This window comes from Aquarana catesbeiana, linkage group LG02 (genome assembly GCF_042186555.1).
Source record: "Aquarana catesbeiana isolate 2022-GZ linkage group LG02, ASM4218655v1, whole genome shotgun sequence".
NCBI lineage: Eukaryota > Metazoa > Chordata > Amphibia > Anura > Ranidae > Aquarana > Aquarana catesbeiana.
This window is the reverse complement of record NC_133325.1, coordinates 326,656,834-326,675,138: the sequence shown is the minus strand read 5'-3', so window position 1 is coordinate 326,675,138 and position 18,305 is coordinate 326,656,834. Positions and strand designations below refer to the sequence as shown.

Below are 18,305 nucleotides of genomic sequence, written 5' to 3'. Positions count from 1 at the left end.
GGTTTATGTACCTTTTTATTTTTTTTTTATATTTCAGTATACGGTATACCCAAGTTAGATCAGTTAATTTCTGGAGTTCTAGTAATGTGCACTGCTGTTACCAAGCAAATAAATTAAATATTCTGATCCAAAACCTGGTTACCGTAGGGCAATGCCGCCAAATATGGATCATGGTAGCCACTTGGCCGCAGCTTCATAAACAATTAGGAGAAGCCTGTGAACATATCTTACCTATTCTGGCAGGAGCATATGCCATCTCAATAAAGTTTTATAATTAGATTCCAACAAAGCCGTATTGATAAAAATCTTGGATGAGGTATTTGCTATGTCTTGCCACTCTGGTATTTCTAAAGTTATAGTAAGGTCCCTTTCCCAATGTTCAATATAAGAACATTTACGATCTAAGCCCATTAAATGACTATATAATATGGAGAACCTGATTTTTTACCTATTTTAAACTACTAATGATACATGTGTTTTTTTTTTTATTTGAATTACAGCATCATGCCCTGTACACACGATAGGATTTTCCGATGGAAAATGTGTGATAGGGCCTTGTTGTCGGAAATTCCGACCGTGTGTGGGCTCCATCACACATTTTTCATAGGAATTTCCAACACACAAAGTTTGAAAGCTTGCTATAAAATTTTCTGACAACAAATTCCGATCGTGTGTACACAAATCCGACACACAAAGTGCCACGCATGCTCAGAATAAATTAAGAAACGTGTTTGAAAATGTATTTTGTTGTCGGAATGTCCGATCAATGTCCGACCGTGTGTACAGGGCATTAGTCTTTCAAAACAATCATTTTTTACACACGATCGGATTTTCGGACAGGAAATGTGACAGAAAATATATACAAAATCCCTATACATTCTGTTTAAAGTAGAACTATGGCCTACAGTTAAAAAAAATATGCTGCAGTTACAGTTTTCTCTAAAGCCTCATAAACGCGATCTGATTTTCTGACGAGAAATGTGTGATGACAGGCTGCTGGTGGAAAATGTGACCGTGTGTATGCTCCATCATACAATTGTTGTCGGATTTTCCGTAGACAAATGTTGGATGGCAGGTTTTAAAATCTTCCGCGGACAAATGTCTGTTGTTGGATTTTCCGAGCGTGTGTACACAAATCTGTCGGACAAAAGTACAAAGTATAAACACGCATGCTCGAAAGCAAGGACGAGCCAGAAGCGGTCGGTCGTGTACACTAGCGTTCGTAATGGAGATATCACATTTGTGACGTGGCAAATTATGAAATCTCGAAATACAGCGCATAATTCTCTTCTTCTTTAATGGGATAATAATGAAGCTGCTTTGCTGGTGATACTGATGGAGTTATTGCAAACAAATTTTCAAAGGCTTCTTTTCTAGTGATATCAAGAATAATAATATTATGCTTTTTTTTTTTTTCATACAACTATGTTGGTGTCCCTTGTCAATTTTACATTGTATTTTTTTTAAATGTAACTGCCTACTCCCAAACTGTCATTTGAAGTAAAAGACATAGCCAAGTATTATTCTACACAATTTTTTTATTGTGCATTAAAAAAAGAAAACAAATAACATTAAATAAAATAAATAAATAAAATTAGACATGCTATCTGCCAATAGAACTTAGGCCCCTTTCACACTGAGGCGCTTTGCAGGTGCTAAAGTGCTAAAAAATAGCACCTGCAAAGTGCCCTGAAAGAGCCGCTCAAACCACTCCAATGTGAAAGCCCCGAGGGCTTTCACACTGGAGCGGTGCGCTTGCAGGGCGGTCTAAAAAGTCCTGCAAGCTGCATTTTTGGAGCACTGTAGGAGCGGTGTACTTACCTTTGCGGGCGGTTTTAGCCTTTCTACGGTTAAAACTGCCCTGCTAGCGGCTGAATAGCGCCGCTAAAACGACGGTAAAATGGCGCTAAATATAGCGCTGCTTTACCGCCAGCGCCCGCAACGCTTCAGTGTGAAAGTAGCCTTAACCAAAAAGTGCATTTTATGCATCCAAAAATATACAAAATCAAATCATTATTCAACCAAAAAAATAATGTCAAAGCAATAACTCCAAGGCCAATAATAAATAACACATTATCTCCTCTGATTGCGCAACATGGCTGGTTGACTAACGGCCATGCAGAAACAAACGGAAAAGCGCAAAATGAAAAGTGCAAAATGAAAAGTGCAAAATGAAAAGCGCGAATCAACACTCACCAAACTTCTACTAACACGAAATTAGCAGAAGGAGCCCAATGCTTGGCGCTAAAGAGCTGAAAAACAGCGTAGTACATCACTACGTTTGTATTTGTTGGCCGACACTTCCTTGCCGTTTGTATGCAAGACAAGTTTGGGCCAACGCCCATCGGACAAAAGTCCACGGTTTTGTTGGCCAACAATCCGATCGTGTGTACGAGACTTTAGTCCTCCTGCAAGCAGCCACTACCCACAATACCTGCTGAACTCACCAGTGAAGTTCACCTAATGCAATTTTCTGTGATGGTGTGAGAACAATGCTACATTGCTCATGAATTCAGAGCAGAGTTGCCACTCTCATGTAGACTGTGCCTACTTGCACTACGGTTTTTGTTGGCCAATCCGATCATGTGTACGAGGCTTTAGATTCAGATCAGATCCAAACAGAACTTTTTATTAAACCAGCAAAAGGCTTTTGTTTGAATAAGTTGGACAATAAATGGTGAAGTGGGAACATCTAAGTTGCAAAGTACTTTTTGTGCTTTTGGGTGTCCTAAGTACTGTGGCTTGTTCACCTGGAACCACTGTAAGCAAGAGACAATAGCACTAGTGGCTCCATACCATGGGAACGTATCACATAGGAAAGACAAAGGAAGGAAAATAGAATGGGAAGAGATTAAATGGGGGAAAAGAAACCTCTTCTCTCTCTTTTTGGCATGACATGCTGCAAACTCTACAACAATATGATTTGTAGTGTGCCAGGTGTTTTAAGACCATTGTAAGCCCTCATCTCTCTCTGTCCTCTATCCAAGCGTATCCAATCAATGAAGCACTAAACACCAAGAGAAAAATGAAAAACAAATTTTTGTTATTGTGTTTAGCGTTACCCTCATAGGAGTCTCTAGGATGGCTCTGTTCTTTGCCTCGACCTTCTCAAGAACCACACCCCTCTGACACAACAGGTTGAGTGTACGAACATACAATATCACTGAAAGCAATACTTAGTACCCATCAGTAGTGTGATATCAAAGAAAACAGGCACCAAACCAGGTAGTAAAGGCAAACTTAATATATTGTCACCCAATACGGTCGGTAACTGGGCAAGCATAAAATGGATTAACAATAGTAATAACACAATTTAGCATGCAAAGTTATTAACGGTATAGACTAGACATAGGTTGACACTTGGGGCGCAGATCAGCATAAACAATAGCAAGGCCACCTCAAGTGCAGCAGTGAGCAGTAGTAAAGTTTAATTTATTGAGTGCTGTAACTATACCACCAGAGTGCATTTATGGTGGCAACGCTAGTCCTAGACCGACTGGGTATGCACTGCCCAAAATAAAAGGAGAATAGTAGCAGAGTTGGCAGGGGAAAAAAGGAGGCTTGCAAAATTATTATAATGGAGGGGGCAATCCTTTAAGTTGTTCTTCTGCCAGACATCGTTGGGGCCCTTTAAGAGCATCTTTGAACTTAAGGACAGTCCCAGTTAATCTGCATGCAGTATAGATACGGTATAGTCTCAGCACTGCAAAGTAGATGTGGTTCACATATGGTAAAGGTTTGGCATAATGCTGGGTAGGGAATGGTATAGGTGCAGTCTATGTTTGGAATAAGTGCAGTATAGAGTGCAGTATGGGTGCAGTACAGATTGGGTACACTTGGTGTCCTGCTCCCAGTGGCTTAGTCTCTGCTAGCAGTATTGGCAATGGGTAAATAGCCCTTTCACCAGTCCCTGAGATGCTGCGGTGATCAGCAGTGGGAAGCAGAGGGTGAGTGAATGCTCCAGTCTCCCAGCTGCAGCAGTGCAGGTGCTGTGATGTGGGCGGTGCTGCACTGCCCCCGTGTGTGCTCACTCCCAGTGTCAGGCTCGGATCTCCACTGGTATATAAAAGGAAGAGTTTTCCTGGGAAAAATCATCTCTCCACATCCTCCTACTTCACAGTGCCTATTTGGATTTGTATTGTACGTGTCACAAGTTAGCCTGCAGATTTCGTGCCTGTGTATTCTTACCTCCTTGCTGCAGTGTTCCTGCTAGTCCTGTGATTTCTTCACATGTGTTGTTTGGCTCTGTGCTCATCTTTGTGCATCGCCTGCTATTCTGTGGGTTTTTATTTCCTTTGCCATCAATCACTTCCTGGACCGTCTCCCAGTTTGGCTGTCTATGTATAAATGTGCTCAGTCCAGCCACATGTTGCCTGAGCAATTTCACAGCTCTCTGAGCTCCTGTTTGCTACTACTCATGTATACTGTGTCTGACTACCTGTGTACCGATCCAGGCTTCGTCTACCGTCTGTGCATGTCTGCTGCTCATCCTGACTTTGGCTTGTCTCCTGGATTTCTAGTTGTCACCTGCTTTTTGCACTCTGCATACGTGGATGGTCTCCGCATCCTCAGCTGGTTGTACCTAGTGGCTGTAACCTGGCTCCAGCTTGCTGCAAGACCATCTGCACCATCAGGGGCCCTGGCAAAGAAGCAAGCTGGGGCTTAGACTCCACAACCTGGGGAACCCAGAGTTGGCGATTCACAAGGGCTCACTACCACAGACTCTTCACAGTAAGGAGTACATTCATCCCATTATATGGCTGCTGTCTCAAACTACAACTCCCAAGACTCTTACCGCTCTGCATAGAAGTCTATGGGCTTGCTTGGCTTTTGCTCTCCCCCTGCTGGCTGGGGGGGGGAAATGGTGCAGCATAACATCAGTATCTCAGTAGAGGAATAAAAGACAGTGAGGTTGTTTTACTAAATGCAAATATACTGTGCACTTGCATATGTTGCTTTAGTTTTGAGAGGCAGCTCTGATGATTTCTATCATTCAATCATGTGCAAGCAAAAATCCAGTATTTTATTTTTCTTGCATGTTTCCCTCAAATCTAGAGCAACTGCACTTGTGGGTGCACTTGCAGTGCACAGACTATTTACCTTTAGTAAATCAACCCCAATGTCTCCTTCTCTGTATTGCTGTAGCACAGCACCTGGTTACATGTGCATATGTTAATATATATGTATATGCATGTGTGTTATTTTTGTGAGCACACAGAAGCAATAGGTGAAAAAATGAGCACTAATTGATGATTACATATTGGCCCAACATCAGTCATTGTAAGAAAGGTGATGACATATGACCACAATAATTACATTGGTAGTGTGTTTTCTGCTCTGATATTTATAATTACAGTCCTTTAAATGGGGTCTATATTTTATTTCTACCCACAGTCTCAAAAACTGTTCTTAGAGCCCTTTCACACTGAGGCGCTTTTCAGGTGTTTCAGTGCTAAAAATAGCACCTGTAAAGCGCCTGAAAACTGCCTCTCATGCCTCCCCAGTGTGAAAGCCCGAGTGCTTTCACACTGGGGCGGCGCGCTTGCGGGACGGGAAAAAAAGTCCTGCAAACAGCATCTTTGGGGCTGTGTAGGAGTACTGTATACAGCGCTTCTACACCGCCCCTGCCCATTTGAATGAATGGGCAGCGCTTCTGAAGCGCCTCAACATGGGCGGTTTTAACCCTTTCTTCATCCGCTAGTAGGGATTAAAAGCGCTAATGGACCCGCCGCCCCAGTGTGAAAGCAGTCTTATAGTATATGGCTATGTCCCTACCAACACCAAAAGTAAGAGGTTTGAAAACATTGATTTGGAGTAAAGTTATAGTAATTGTTCCTTACATCTACATACATGTTTTCCTTCTCCCTAACACATTATAGCCAGCATTACTACTTTGCAGCAATGGAGCTGTGGATTTCACTCTCACTGGGATTCATATTCTTGATTACCTCTCGTAGTTAATGATCATTTTTTGGCATGTAATTCCTATAAGGCAGTCAGGTAAACTAAAGTGTTGGCATTCATCCATTTCTGCCATCTCCATAAAAATGTAACTAAGCAAGCAGTGCCAAATATAAAATTACCTACCAAGGTATTCATGCAGCAGCAGGCCATCAGTATCTACTCATATTTCCTTTAATTAAACGCTGTTTGATTCTCAAATTACCAACATGCTTTGACTATGTCCCTTTGAATAGTCTGTGCTGAAGAGTTTAGTAGACTTCCAGTGAAGATCAAGTATACTTTACATTACGCTATCAGCACTGCCTGTGCTGATCTCATCAAAAAGTATGATGCTCTATAACACAGCACCTGTTAGACATAATATAAGGTTCACTGGAATTATGTACTATAATTAGTATAACTAAAGGCTCCTGTATAAAAGTGTAAAACGTACAACATCCATTTACTATGTGATTGTAATGTACAAGCCTCATAAAATAAACAAACAAAAGACCTCCATTACCTTTCCTAACTGAGCCAAATCCTCCTTTATTTGTATCTCATATGCTTTCCCTCCTGGACACTGCAGATCATAGTAGCAACAGAGGCAATGTTGTTTCCTCCAGAAAGCAGTGGCGTGGCCAGGTGCTAACTGACAAGTTACAGGCTTATGGATCAGCAGTGATAATGCTAATAGCCACACCCCTATACCATTTTTCATCCCACTGTAGTGCAAGTAGGCACAGTCTACATGAGAGTGGCAACTCTGCTCTGAATTCATGAGCAGTGTACCATTGTTCTCACACCATCACAGAAAATTGCATTAGGTGAACTTCACTGGTGAGTTCAACAGGTATTGTGGGTAGTGGCGGCTTGCAGGGGGACTAAAGCCTCATACACACGATCGGATTGTTGGCCAACAAAACCGTGGACTTTTGTCTGAAGGGCGTTGGCCCAAACTTGTCTTGCATACAAACGGCAAGGAATTGTCGGCCAACAAATACAAACATAGTGACGTACTACGTTGTTTTTCAGCTCTTTAGTGCCACCCTTTGGGCTCCTTCTGCTAATTTCGTGTTAGTAGAAGTTTGGTAAGTGTTGATTTGCGCTTTTCATTTCACACTTTTCATTTTGCGCTTTTCATTTTGCGCTTTTCAGTTTGTTTCTGCACGGCCGTTAGTCAACCAGCCATGTTGCGCAATCAGAGGAGATAATGTGTTATTTATTATTGGCCTTGGAGTTATTGCTTTGATCCAAGTCCAGTCCAGGAACAGGAGGAGGAGGATTTCTTGGACCAAAAATTGGTTGCTTTATTAATCGTGACCAATTATGTCATATGCCTTTGCTGCGGGAGCTCCAGGAGAATAATCCAGATGTTTTTCGGAATTATCTCTGAATGACGGACCCCTGCTTTCACTAACGCTTGGCATTGTTGACCCCCTATATTAAGAAGCAGGACACATGCATGAGGCTTTTATTTTATTTTTTTGGTTGAATAATGATTTGATGTTCTATATTTTTGGATGCATAGAATGCACTTTTTGGTTAAGTTCTATTGGCAGATAGCATGTCTAATTTTATTTGTTTTCTTTTTTTTATGCACAATAAAAAAAATTGTGTAGAATAATACTAGGCTATGTGTTTAACTTCAAATGACAGTTTGAGAGTAGGCAGTTACATTTAAAAAAAAATACAATGTAAAATTGACAAGGGACACCAACATAATTGTATCTTTGATCTTAAAAACGACGGAATAATGGTGTTGTGGTAACTTGCCCAAATAAAAAAAAAAAAGCATAATAATATTATTTTTGATATCACTAGAAAAAAAAGCCTTTAAAAATTTGTTTGCAATATCTCCATCAGTATTACCAGCAAAGCAGCTTCATTATTATCTCATTAAAGAAGAAGAGAATTGTGCGCTGCATTTCAAGATTTCATAATTTTCCACGTCACGAATGTTAATTCTCCATTACGAACGCTAGTTTATAATACTGACCGCTACTGGCTCGTCCTTGCTTCCGAGCATGCGTGTTTGTACTTTGGACTTTTGTCCGATGGACTTGTGTACACACACTCGGAAAATCCGACAACAGACATTTGTCCGCGGAAAAAATTTGAAACCTGCTATCCAACATTTGTCCCACGGAAAATCCGACAACAATTGTCCGATGGAGCATACAAACGGTCAGATTTTCCGCCAACGGCCTGTCATCACACATTTCCCATCTGAAAATCTGATTGTGTGTATGAGGCTTTAGAGAAAACTATAACTGCAGCACAATTTTTTTTTAACTGTAGGCCATAGTTCTACTTTAAACAGAGCATATAGGGATTTTGTATATATTTTCTGTCTTTACATTTTGATGGTCAAGCCTAAAAATAAAAATGACAAAAAATATTTTTTAGTGAATTAAAAACTAAATATTGCATCTAAATTGCATGTAGTCTTTTGTGTAGTCAGCATGGTGAGATTCTGGCTCATTTTCGCTTTCTTTTCTCTATCACATTAAAAAAAAAAATACTTTGCAGAGATTAGTAGCTCAAAGTGAAATGTACACACAGAGCTGACAGACCCAATGCAGTGACTCATTCCTTATTGGATTGCTCAAGTCCTAAGCTTTAGATCATGCCTGAAAGAAGATGACTAGTGCTAGGCTGTCTTTTTTGCTAACCCATAAAGCTCTGGGAGTCTATTCATGTATCAAACATTTATTTGTTTAAAAAAAAACAAAGAAAGTGTGAGTGTGTTGGTATAGAAGCAATATATATTAAAAAATTATATTAGATATGAAATATACAGTATATAAAACATATAAATTATTATTTTCATTGTGGGAGTGAAAAGCCCTGCCTATATATCCACCCAAATTAATCATTGATTTTTTCCTTTATTCTGGGCATGTGCCAGAATTACCAAACCAACAGTCAAGACCTGTTTCGTGTTTGCTTTGAAATAAAAATCTTGAAAATAGAATGCTGTGCTTGTAGGCCGGTGGTGTCGTCAATATTAATAAATTATAATAACTATAATTTTATAATAAAAATATAAGTATAACTAAATATTTACAACAGGCAATAGTTGCTATTTAAAGGAAACCCGCAGAGACACATATGTAGACTACCATTGATTACTGATTTTTCAGAAAATATTGGTTGTCTGACTATTTTGCTGACTTCAGTGCTTTTTGAGTCATTCTCTCCTACTTGACTCACTGCATATTTTTTTACAGGTAGTGAGTCAAAATGTATTTAAAGTGTTATTAAACCCACAACAGTGAAATCATATGCATTAAAGCATGCTTGTTATACTTACTGTGGAACCTAAGGGGTTAATCCTCTGCATTGTGTAAAGAGGCTGTTTGAGCCTGTGTGCACAGATCCTCCCCTTCTTGCATTGCCCCTTCTTGGGAGAGTGTGTGTGATCAGCATTGGGCAAATCAGTACTGTCCAGACAGAGGGTCAGGGGTCCTGCATTCTGATAGGTCAGCCGATGCAGTATGAAAACTCCTCCTACATCTTTAACAAGGCACTAATAGACGTAAAAAGACTGCTATTATACTGCTGATGAGAAAAGGTATTTAGCCATTTATATTTACTAAAATAATTGCATTTTCATGTTCTGTGTACTGTGGGAGACCAGATATAATGAATGCAGTGTCCTGGGTTTAGTAACACTTTAAGCCATTTATATTATTTTTAAGATTATTGCCATTTTATACTAATTTTGTTGATAATATTTTTAGATTTGCAGCCCCCACCCTAAGGCACAATACAATCAGATGTCATAATCACATGAGGCACACATTTCATTTTCCTTTCTTTATTCAGGCTCACTGACAGCTTTTCCAATAAGAAAATAGAAAAATGTGCTGATACTTACCTTCCCCATGCTTCCCTGCCACCCTATTTCTTCATTGAAGCTAGGATTCCTAATTCTATGTAATCTCAATGTCAGACTTGGTGGAGTTTACCTATTCCTCATCAGGTGACAGTGTTTGGGTCTGGTGATTGGCCAGAGCTATGCATCTTGGGAGAAGGTCACATGCTCCTGCATGCTCAAGAGTTCATGGCATTACTTAGGGATCATTTACACTTGCTTCGACTTCAACACACATTAAAGTGCCTACCGCTTCAACATGCTTTTTTGATTTGTATTTTTGATGCTTCTGTCATGCTTCGTGGTGCTTTTTTGAAGCTTTAATGCTTGGCAGATGCCCTTTGTGTTTGTGTGGATATCTCATACCAGCAATTTCTCCAAAACAAAGCAAAGCTAAAGTTGAATTAATGCAGCTCAAAAGCTTCAGGTTCTTCAAGCGAGCTTTGTCATAGAGTTCTGTGGAGGCTTTGAAGATGCTTTGAAGCACCGCTAAAGCAACATGGGGTATACTTTTTGAAGCAAAGCAAAGGAAAGCAAACACAATGGGGTTGATTTACTAAAACTAGTGCAAAATCTGATGCAGCTGTGCATGGTAGCCAATCAGCTTCTAACTTCAGCTTGACAAAAACCTGGAAGCTGATAGGCTTCTATACAGAGCTGCACCACATTTTGCACTTTCCGTTTTTAATAAATGAACCGCAATGTGTGAACAGGACTGTAAGATAACCATTTTATTTAGTGACAAGAGTTTTGATTGGCACTTTATTGCGTGTTGAATTTGAAGCAAGTGTAAACGAGGCCTAAAAGCCTTTCAAAAGCTGCAGGTGCTTCAACCAAGCATAGTCATAGAGTTCTATGGAGGCTTTGAAGATGTTTTGAAGCACCACTAAAGCGACATTGGGTATCATTTTTGAAGCAAAGCAAGGTGTAAACAGGATTGTAAGCTAACCATTTAATTTAGTGACAGGGGCTTTGACTGGCATTCAGAGAGCTTTAAAAAAAAGCGTGTCCAATGCCATGTGAGTTTCGGTGGGACATTGGGATGAAGGGAGATTGAAGTAAAAATGAATATCATCAGATGGGGAATTTTCTCACAAGAGTTGCAGGGTGGGCATCAGGGTTTTAGCATGTATAGTCTAATATATTGTAAATGTTGCATTATTCACTATCAGCAAAAAACTATAAAAACAGTCATATAAGATTTTGTTTTGACAGGTTAGACTCTTTGATGTTTTTTTTTTTTTATAGGTGTGCTTTGTGTTGAGTCTATGTGTTCAGTGTTTTCTCGATGGCCTTTATGTGAATAGCAAAGCATAATTACATATATTTTTGGAAGCTCGATAGTAGGAGCTGTGTATATGTTGGTGGTTTTCCAAAATATACTTTTAACACCCAGATACTTGAATAGAAATTATTCCAGTTTGGGAAAACAAAGCAAACGAGAAAGTACAGTAAAAATTAACCGCTTCCTTCCCACACGGTTTTTAAACATGTCCAATAAGTTATGAATTGTGTGAATAAGACGGCTGTAGTGGGTCTTAGGCTCGATTCACACCTATGCATGTTGCTTTTGAGCGTTTTTGGAGGTTTTTTTTTCATGCTTGGCACGTTTTTGAGCCGCGTTTTTGCCGCGTTTTTGCCGCGTTTTTGCCGCGATTTGCGTTTTGCGTTTTTTTTTTTTTTTTTTCATTTTTTTTTACAGTCTTAAAAAAAAATTACAAAAAAAAAAAAAACGGCAAAAACGCACCAAAAACGCACCAAAAACGCATCAAAAACGCTGCAAAAACGGTGCACTTGCGTTTTTGATGCTTGTCCATTGAAAACCATTACATGCAAAACGCTGCTTTTTGCATGAAAAAAAGTCCCCGACCCTTTCCAAAAACGCAGAGATACAAAAAAGCATTGATGTGAACATGTTCCATAGGAACCCATGTTAAAAAATTCCCGTGCATTTCTGCAAAATGCAAAATGCATCAAAAAACGCGCTAGTGTGAATGGGGCCTAAGGGTGTGTGCTAGAACTCACACGCTCATCAGAAACTAATCAATTCAGTTCCGGAAACTTCTGAAGATGTCACAGAATAGAAAAGTAAAGTGTAGCACACTGGAAAATATTGATGCATCCTGTATTGGTCCAGGTGTGAGCAGAGCTGATCCAGCAACACCCATTCTCCACTGCAGTAACAGATCACTATAAGGCCTTTTGTTTTTTACTGATCTGAATATAGATGCATTGTTGTCTATGGAACAATACACACAACTGCATAAAAATAAGTAATACAGCAATGAGTACAGAGCTGTAAAACAAAAATAGTGAATTCAACTTTTGAGTTCAGTCATTTTTGCTCATGCGTTTACATGCATATATTGCATCACTGGCAATTAAGTAGAATTTTACGCTTGTATACATACGCATATACCTGTACAAACATTTAAGCAACGTCTTTAACAAACATTTTAATCTGGATCGTTTAGTCGACAAGATGCTGAGTATAAACATCAGTAAATTCTTACCTCTGTGTGCTACTGGCCTTAAAGTGAATAGGTATTTATAAAAACAGAAAACACTAGCTCATTATAGGTGATGTGTTGTTGCAGAGGTGCAAGGGCCATGGTCAGTTAGATTAGATTCTTTCTGACTCTCTCTACCCCTACACTTGTTGCAAAAATGTAAAAGAAAAAAACTCCAATGTTACCAGAAACTCTTAATGAAGTAAATATAAATATAGCCCCAGGTTTCTGCGCCCATGTCTGATCTTCATTATGACACTGGGATTTATTGTACGTGCGGAAACATTTTTTTAATTTTCTACTTAACAACTAGAAAAAACAACTAGATTTAATGAAATAAACTACAGATGAAATGCCAATCTGTGCAAAAAAAAAAAAAATGCATAAGAGACTTCAAAAGCAAAAAGTAATTAAGCATGGAACCATCGCATTTCCTAAAATGAAAAAAAAAAAAAGCTTTGAACAGTTAACTGTCATATAGGATGTGGTTAAAAATAGTTTCTTGTTAAATGCTAAAATGGTCTTTGTTTTAGAAAGCATGTTAGAAAGCATATTAGATCTGGCCTAGTGTCCTGTGAATAGTGTTTTGGATTGCAGTAGTGTGAACATGTAGTACATGTAACCGTACTAGTGTTGTCATTTTCACGGCAAGTGCCCAAAATTTTGATAAACAGAGCCATAAACTGGAGGAAAAAAACAAATGCTGCTACTAGCTGAGACTATAATATCATTTGTCTGATTTTACAATCAGTTCCTAAGAATTTTTATTACCAGTATTTACCACTGGTTGCATGTAGTTGAGTGGTGCCATGGTTTAACCAAGTCTTTGGAAATGTTGGCTATCACTTTCTAATTTGAATAGGTCAGGGTATTATTGAATTTATACTATTGTGTTGTTTGAATATTTTCTTAATCACCCTGTAAGATATTGTACACTCATAATCAGTGTAGGATAATTTGACCATACATGTGATTTTAAACCTAATTCCAAAATCCTTATTTTAATTGTTTACGCACAAGGATCTATTTCAGTCATACAACGTTCACCTGACATTTACACTTTTTAATTAAACCTAATATGAATAATTGTGTGAATCCTGAGTGAAACCATTGATAAATAGACTCCACAGAGTTATGTCCAGAAATACTTTGCAGTAGACAAGGGTTTCATATTAGGTTTTAGACCTGGAAGCTTTATTTTTTACTTGTCCTAATAAAATTGTATTTAAAGCATCTTCTAAATAATCATTAGTTTTCTTATGCTATAGGTTGGTTACGTTTTTGATAACTGGTACTAGTTTGGCTACCTAAATCAAATAACATATTTCATTAAAATAAAAATGAATCCATACCAAAAAGCCTTTTCACTACCCTCATCATGAAAATTGTTTATATAGACCTCTGAATTCAGAAAATATAAAACCTTTAGATGCAGAAATTTGTATCTTCCTGCCGCTTTCTTCTACCCATGCTAAGGCAACAATTACATTGTGTGGAGATCTATCTCTCTGAAACCTGTCTCTAAATTCCAAACACGTACTCATGGTCTGGACATCCCAAATGTATTAGTCATTCTTGGGAAAAGTTGACCATTCTCTGTGTTGCATGAGAAAGGATCTGGCTGCATTGAGATGGGTTGTCATATGATATAAAGACTGCTTGACTGTGGGTGGGCCCGGGCAGTTAGAAAATATGCTTGGCTACATCTAAAGCCCATATAATAATTTTTAGTTGGCTGCAGGTAGTCAAGGAGGGGGTGCAAAAATGATTTCAATTCCACTTCAATTGAAGGAGGAATCAAGTGGTATGTTTTTTAACCTGTTACTTCATGTTAACTGGTCAGTGTTTTTTTTTTTCCATGGCAGGCATTGGAACAGCGCATTATCCTCCAGGTGGTTCAGGGAAAACTTTGGGCACCAGCCCTACTTCTCCCTTTCAACATGCACACAAAGGTGAGAGACCTGCATTCTCATGCCACATTCTTCAAATTAGAGGGAGCATTAAACAATAGGTGGCACCCATTTCCTAATCCTCCTACATGTGAAGGAGTTTGAAAGCAGCAATAGCTGAAAGTGTCTTAGTGAAAGCATAGTAATGAGGCAGGATGAGGGGCCCCCATCTCTGCGAGTTTTTCACCTAGCTTTAGGAGATGTGTTTACACCTATAGCAAGAGCATTATTAAGTCAAAGCTGCAGAGCTTGTTTTTATCTACAGGCACTCCTTCCCTGCAAAGGAAATTATTTTGGTAAAGGTGAACTAACCCTTTAAAGAGGTCTAATGATTAGGTATTTTGGTATAAAATGCATAAAGGCCTTCCGGGACCACCACACTGTAAGCTGCTAGGATATATATTTTTTTTATAAAAAAACCAGTTCCAATGCCTTTAAGTCATTGATGGACCTTTCTTGTGTTTCGCTTTTGCATCGCCTGTCAGGCAAGGCTGTGATTCTGCCACATACAGAATTGTATGCTTGCCATGTGAACTCCTTCATTTGGCCACTGTGTTGCCTATCCGGTCTATTAGATAGGCAATCTAATGGTCAACTGAAGGAGTGTGCACAGCAAGCTGTTGTTAATTGCATGAATTGTTGTAAAGTGCAAGGCAGGAGCTTAGTGCTGTCAGCATTCAGCATGACATGCTGTTACTGGAAGGATCTCCAAGCAAGCAACTTTTTAACAGATTCACAAAAAAAAAAATGATTTGCTTAAAGCAGACCTTCAGTTATTTTTTCATCTTTCCATCTATTATATCTCCTACCCTTGTTGTTTTGACTTTGGATAGTAAAACTTTTTTTCTGCCAGTAAATACCTTATACAGCCCACTTTGTGTTTCATGTCAGGTCATTAGCCTAGGCTTATCACATCATGCACAGCTCTCACTCTCTCTCGAGAGAGAGATTGCCAGGAAGGGAGGGGAGTCATAAGAGGGCCAATATGAGCTTCATGGCTGCAGAGCTGGAGGTGTGCCTCTGTGTGTCTGTGTAAATCCAGGAAGTGAACAGGCAGCAACTTCAGCTGCCCACAGTTAAAATGGATGCAGCCAGACTCAGTGGAGGGAGATTTCTGCAGCATATTTGGCAAGTACAGAATCACAGTATATGTAAAATAAAATGCAAAGTGGTTGGAGGGAAGCTTCAGAATGGCAAAGATGTTTTTATTACAAATTATGTGAGCAGACTGAAGTTCCTCTTTAATAAACCTGTATGCAGAGGTATGATGCCAAATAAAAGGGGAAAAAAATAGAGTTACAAACACTAAGCAGATTTATTCACTGCATAATGTAGAGCTATCAGCTCCCATATAAAAAAACATGCTGCAGCACCTAATTGTAAGTGTATCTGTAGTAACAGTTCGATACAGTAGGGAGGTGTTGAAACCCCTTTTCGATTATTATTGTGGTTTGCATCCTGCTGGGGAGACACACTCTTTCTATTTGTCCTGCTGACCATTATTACTGGGACAGAAAGGTATGGAAAATGGGAGGTGAAGTGTAATCTTCCAATAGGGGCACCTGTTTTGGTAACAGCTGTCTAATGCCCCGTACACACGGTCGGACTTTGTTCGGACATTCCGACAACAAAATCCTAGGATTTTTTCCGACGGATGTTGGCTCAAACTTGTCTTGCATACACACGATCACACAAAGTTGTCGGAAAATCCGATCGTTCTAAACGCGGTGACGTAAAACACGTACGTCGGGACTATAAACGGGGCAGTGGCCAATAGCTTTCATCTCTTTATTTATTCTGAGCATGCGTGGCACTTTGTCCGTCGGATTTGTGTACACACGATCGGAATTTCCGACAACGGATTTTGTTGTCGGAAAATTTTATCTCCTGCTCTCCAACTTTGTGTGTCGGAAAATCCGATGGAAAATGTCCGATGGAGCCCACACACGGTCGGAATTTCCGACAACACGCTCCGATTGGACATTTTCCATCGGAAAATCCGACCGTGTGTACGGGGCATAAGAGGGGATTTTCCCCCACTTTGTAGAGATTTCCTTCTATTTCCTGTTGTGTTTCTAGGGCAAGAAGTAAGCAGATATATCCCCAGTGAAACACAGTAAATTAAAAAACTGACAAAAGTTTTTGCTTTAGATAAACTTAATTGGATAAGCTCAGATTCACCTAAGCACTTACAAAGCACTGATGAGAAATGCAATGCAGCACTTTAGTGGACCAAACCAGGGTGTGTTCTTGTGTTTGCCCATGCAGTTTCATGTATTCACTGTATCTAGTCTCCACAAAAATGGTGCCATACTGCAAGTAATGCTGACAAGCATCAGCAGTAATGTTCTAAACCTCCCATGAGCTCTGTGAATGCGCCTTTAATAAATATTAAAATATCTTAAAATATGAACAATTTTTATGTGATAGTAACATGATCTCTTTTCTTAGTGGATGTACCTGGACAAGGACACCTGGCCACAGCTTTGATTATCGCCATGTCTACGATATTTATCATGGCCATTGCAATTGTTCTTATCATCATGTTCTATATTGTCAAGACCAAACCAACTAGAGGTAAAGACTGCATGATTTTTGTTAAATGATAAAGTTTTGCCCAAAACTCTAATTAAGAAGGTACTGTAAAACCCTTAGATGACAAATACAAGTTGATCAGTGCATATACAAAAAAGGAAATCATTTAGATCAGAATTCAAACATTTTTATTAGATCATGAATATGCATTTTTTTCCAATGCAAAATTGGAGTCTGCATATAACACAAAAGACTTTTCTGCCACAAGATAGACGGCTACTGTGAAGCTAGGCTACATACCCTGGAACCCAAGAAACTGAACCTTTCAAACCTTGCCTAGTCCTTACATGTACAGCAAAACTCCAATAGAATGAAACTGCTCTGTTCTCTTGTTGAACCCTAGGTTTATTGTAGAAAAAGATATGCACAGGTTATCCCAACATCAACAAAGAACTTTGATGTTTTTCGTACAGAGTGCTTAATCATATAGGTTGACAATGAGGCATGTGTGAAACGCATCAAGGTTCCCTTGTTGACCTCTGTTTACCTGTGCATACATTTTTCTACAATAAACCTATGTTTGAGGAAGAGTGTGAAGCAGTTTCATTGTATTGAAGTTTTGGTGCACACTATTTTTGTTATGTTTAATAATTATGTTCTACTGTAAACTTATTTTTTTAAACCATTATATAGATACAATTAATTGTGCACTGAAAAATGCTCTATTGTATTATTATTGCATATCTCCCTAATTAAATCTGGGACTTGCCTGTCTATAGAAATTAGAGATGACTAAAGCTTTTCTGGACCTGTCATATACTCCTTAGACATCAAAGTACATTTCATTTACTACATACATGAGGCTAAACAGGACCATCTGGAACATACTGTGCTAGTTTTACATATACAATGTTGAGCATTACAGCATCCACCAATTCCTTTTTAGTTCAGATAGCAGTGAATGCTCACTTCATAAGAAATTGTAGAAATGTCTTGGAATATGAAATATTCTTAAAGGTCTGGCCACCCAAAACTACATTTTTGTATATCGGTAGGTGATGGAGAGATGGAGTACCCTATAGTATAGTATAATCAAGTATTATAAAGTATAATCTTTTTATATTAGCTGCTTCAGCTGTGAGGTCTTCCCAAAGATCCAAAAGGCCAGCACTCAAATAAATCCTATCAATGTTTATTATAACTTGGCCGAAAAAAATGGAAACTTTTATGTTGATGGGTTTCAGTCACTCCTGTCCTTAGTCATAGCGAGATGGAAAAATGCCCAATTCCTTTTATACAACAACCCCTAACTCCAGGTAGGGTATAATAGAAGAATGTGACCAGAATAGATTAACACAAAAAGGAGAATGAACGACAAAAACAGGATTCCTGTAGGGCATGTTTCTCCCCTTATTTCTAGATTTACTTTCTCTTCTCTATATTTACTTTCCTTCTGCAATCTCCAGTTCCTTAACGTTTCACGCCTTC

At 38.9% G+C, this 18,305-nt stretch overlaps 1 protein-coding gene across 8 annotated transcripts in view; it reads left to right on the top strand.

Annotated features, from left to right (window-relative positions):
* Nucleotides 1–18,305, top strand: part of EDAR (ectodysplasin A receptor) — a 182,205-nt gene that overhangs the window by 141,065 nt on the left and 22,835 nt on the right. For all 8 annotated transcript variants that reach the window (XM_073614815.1, XM_073614814.1, XM_073614816.1 and 5 more), the window contains 2 exons: nucleotides 14,199–14,285; nucleotides 16,734–16,859. In XM_073614815.1, the coding sequence (XP_073470916.1) occupies nucleotides 14,199–14,285; nucleotides 16,734–16,859 (213 nt within the window). The remainder of the gene's footprint in view (nucleotides 1–14,198; nucleotides 14,286–16,733; nucleotides 16,860–18,305) is intronic.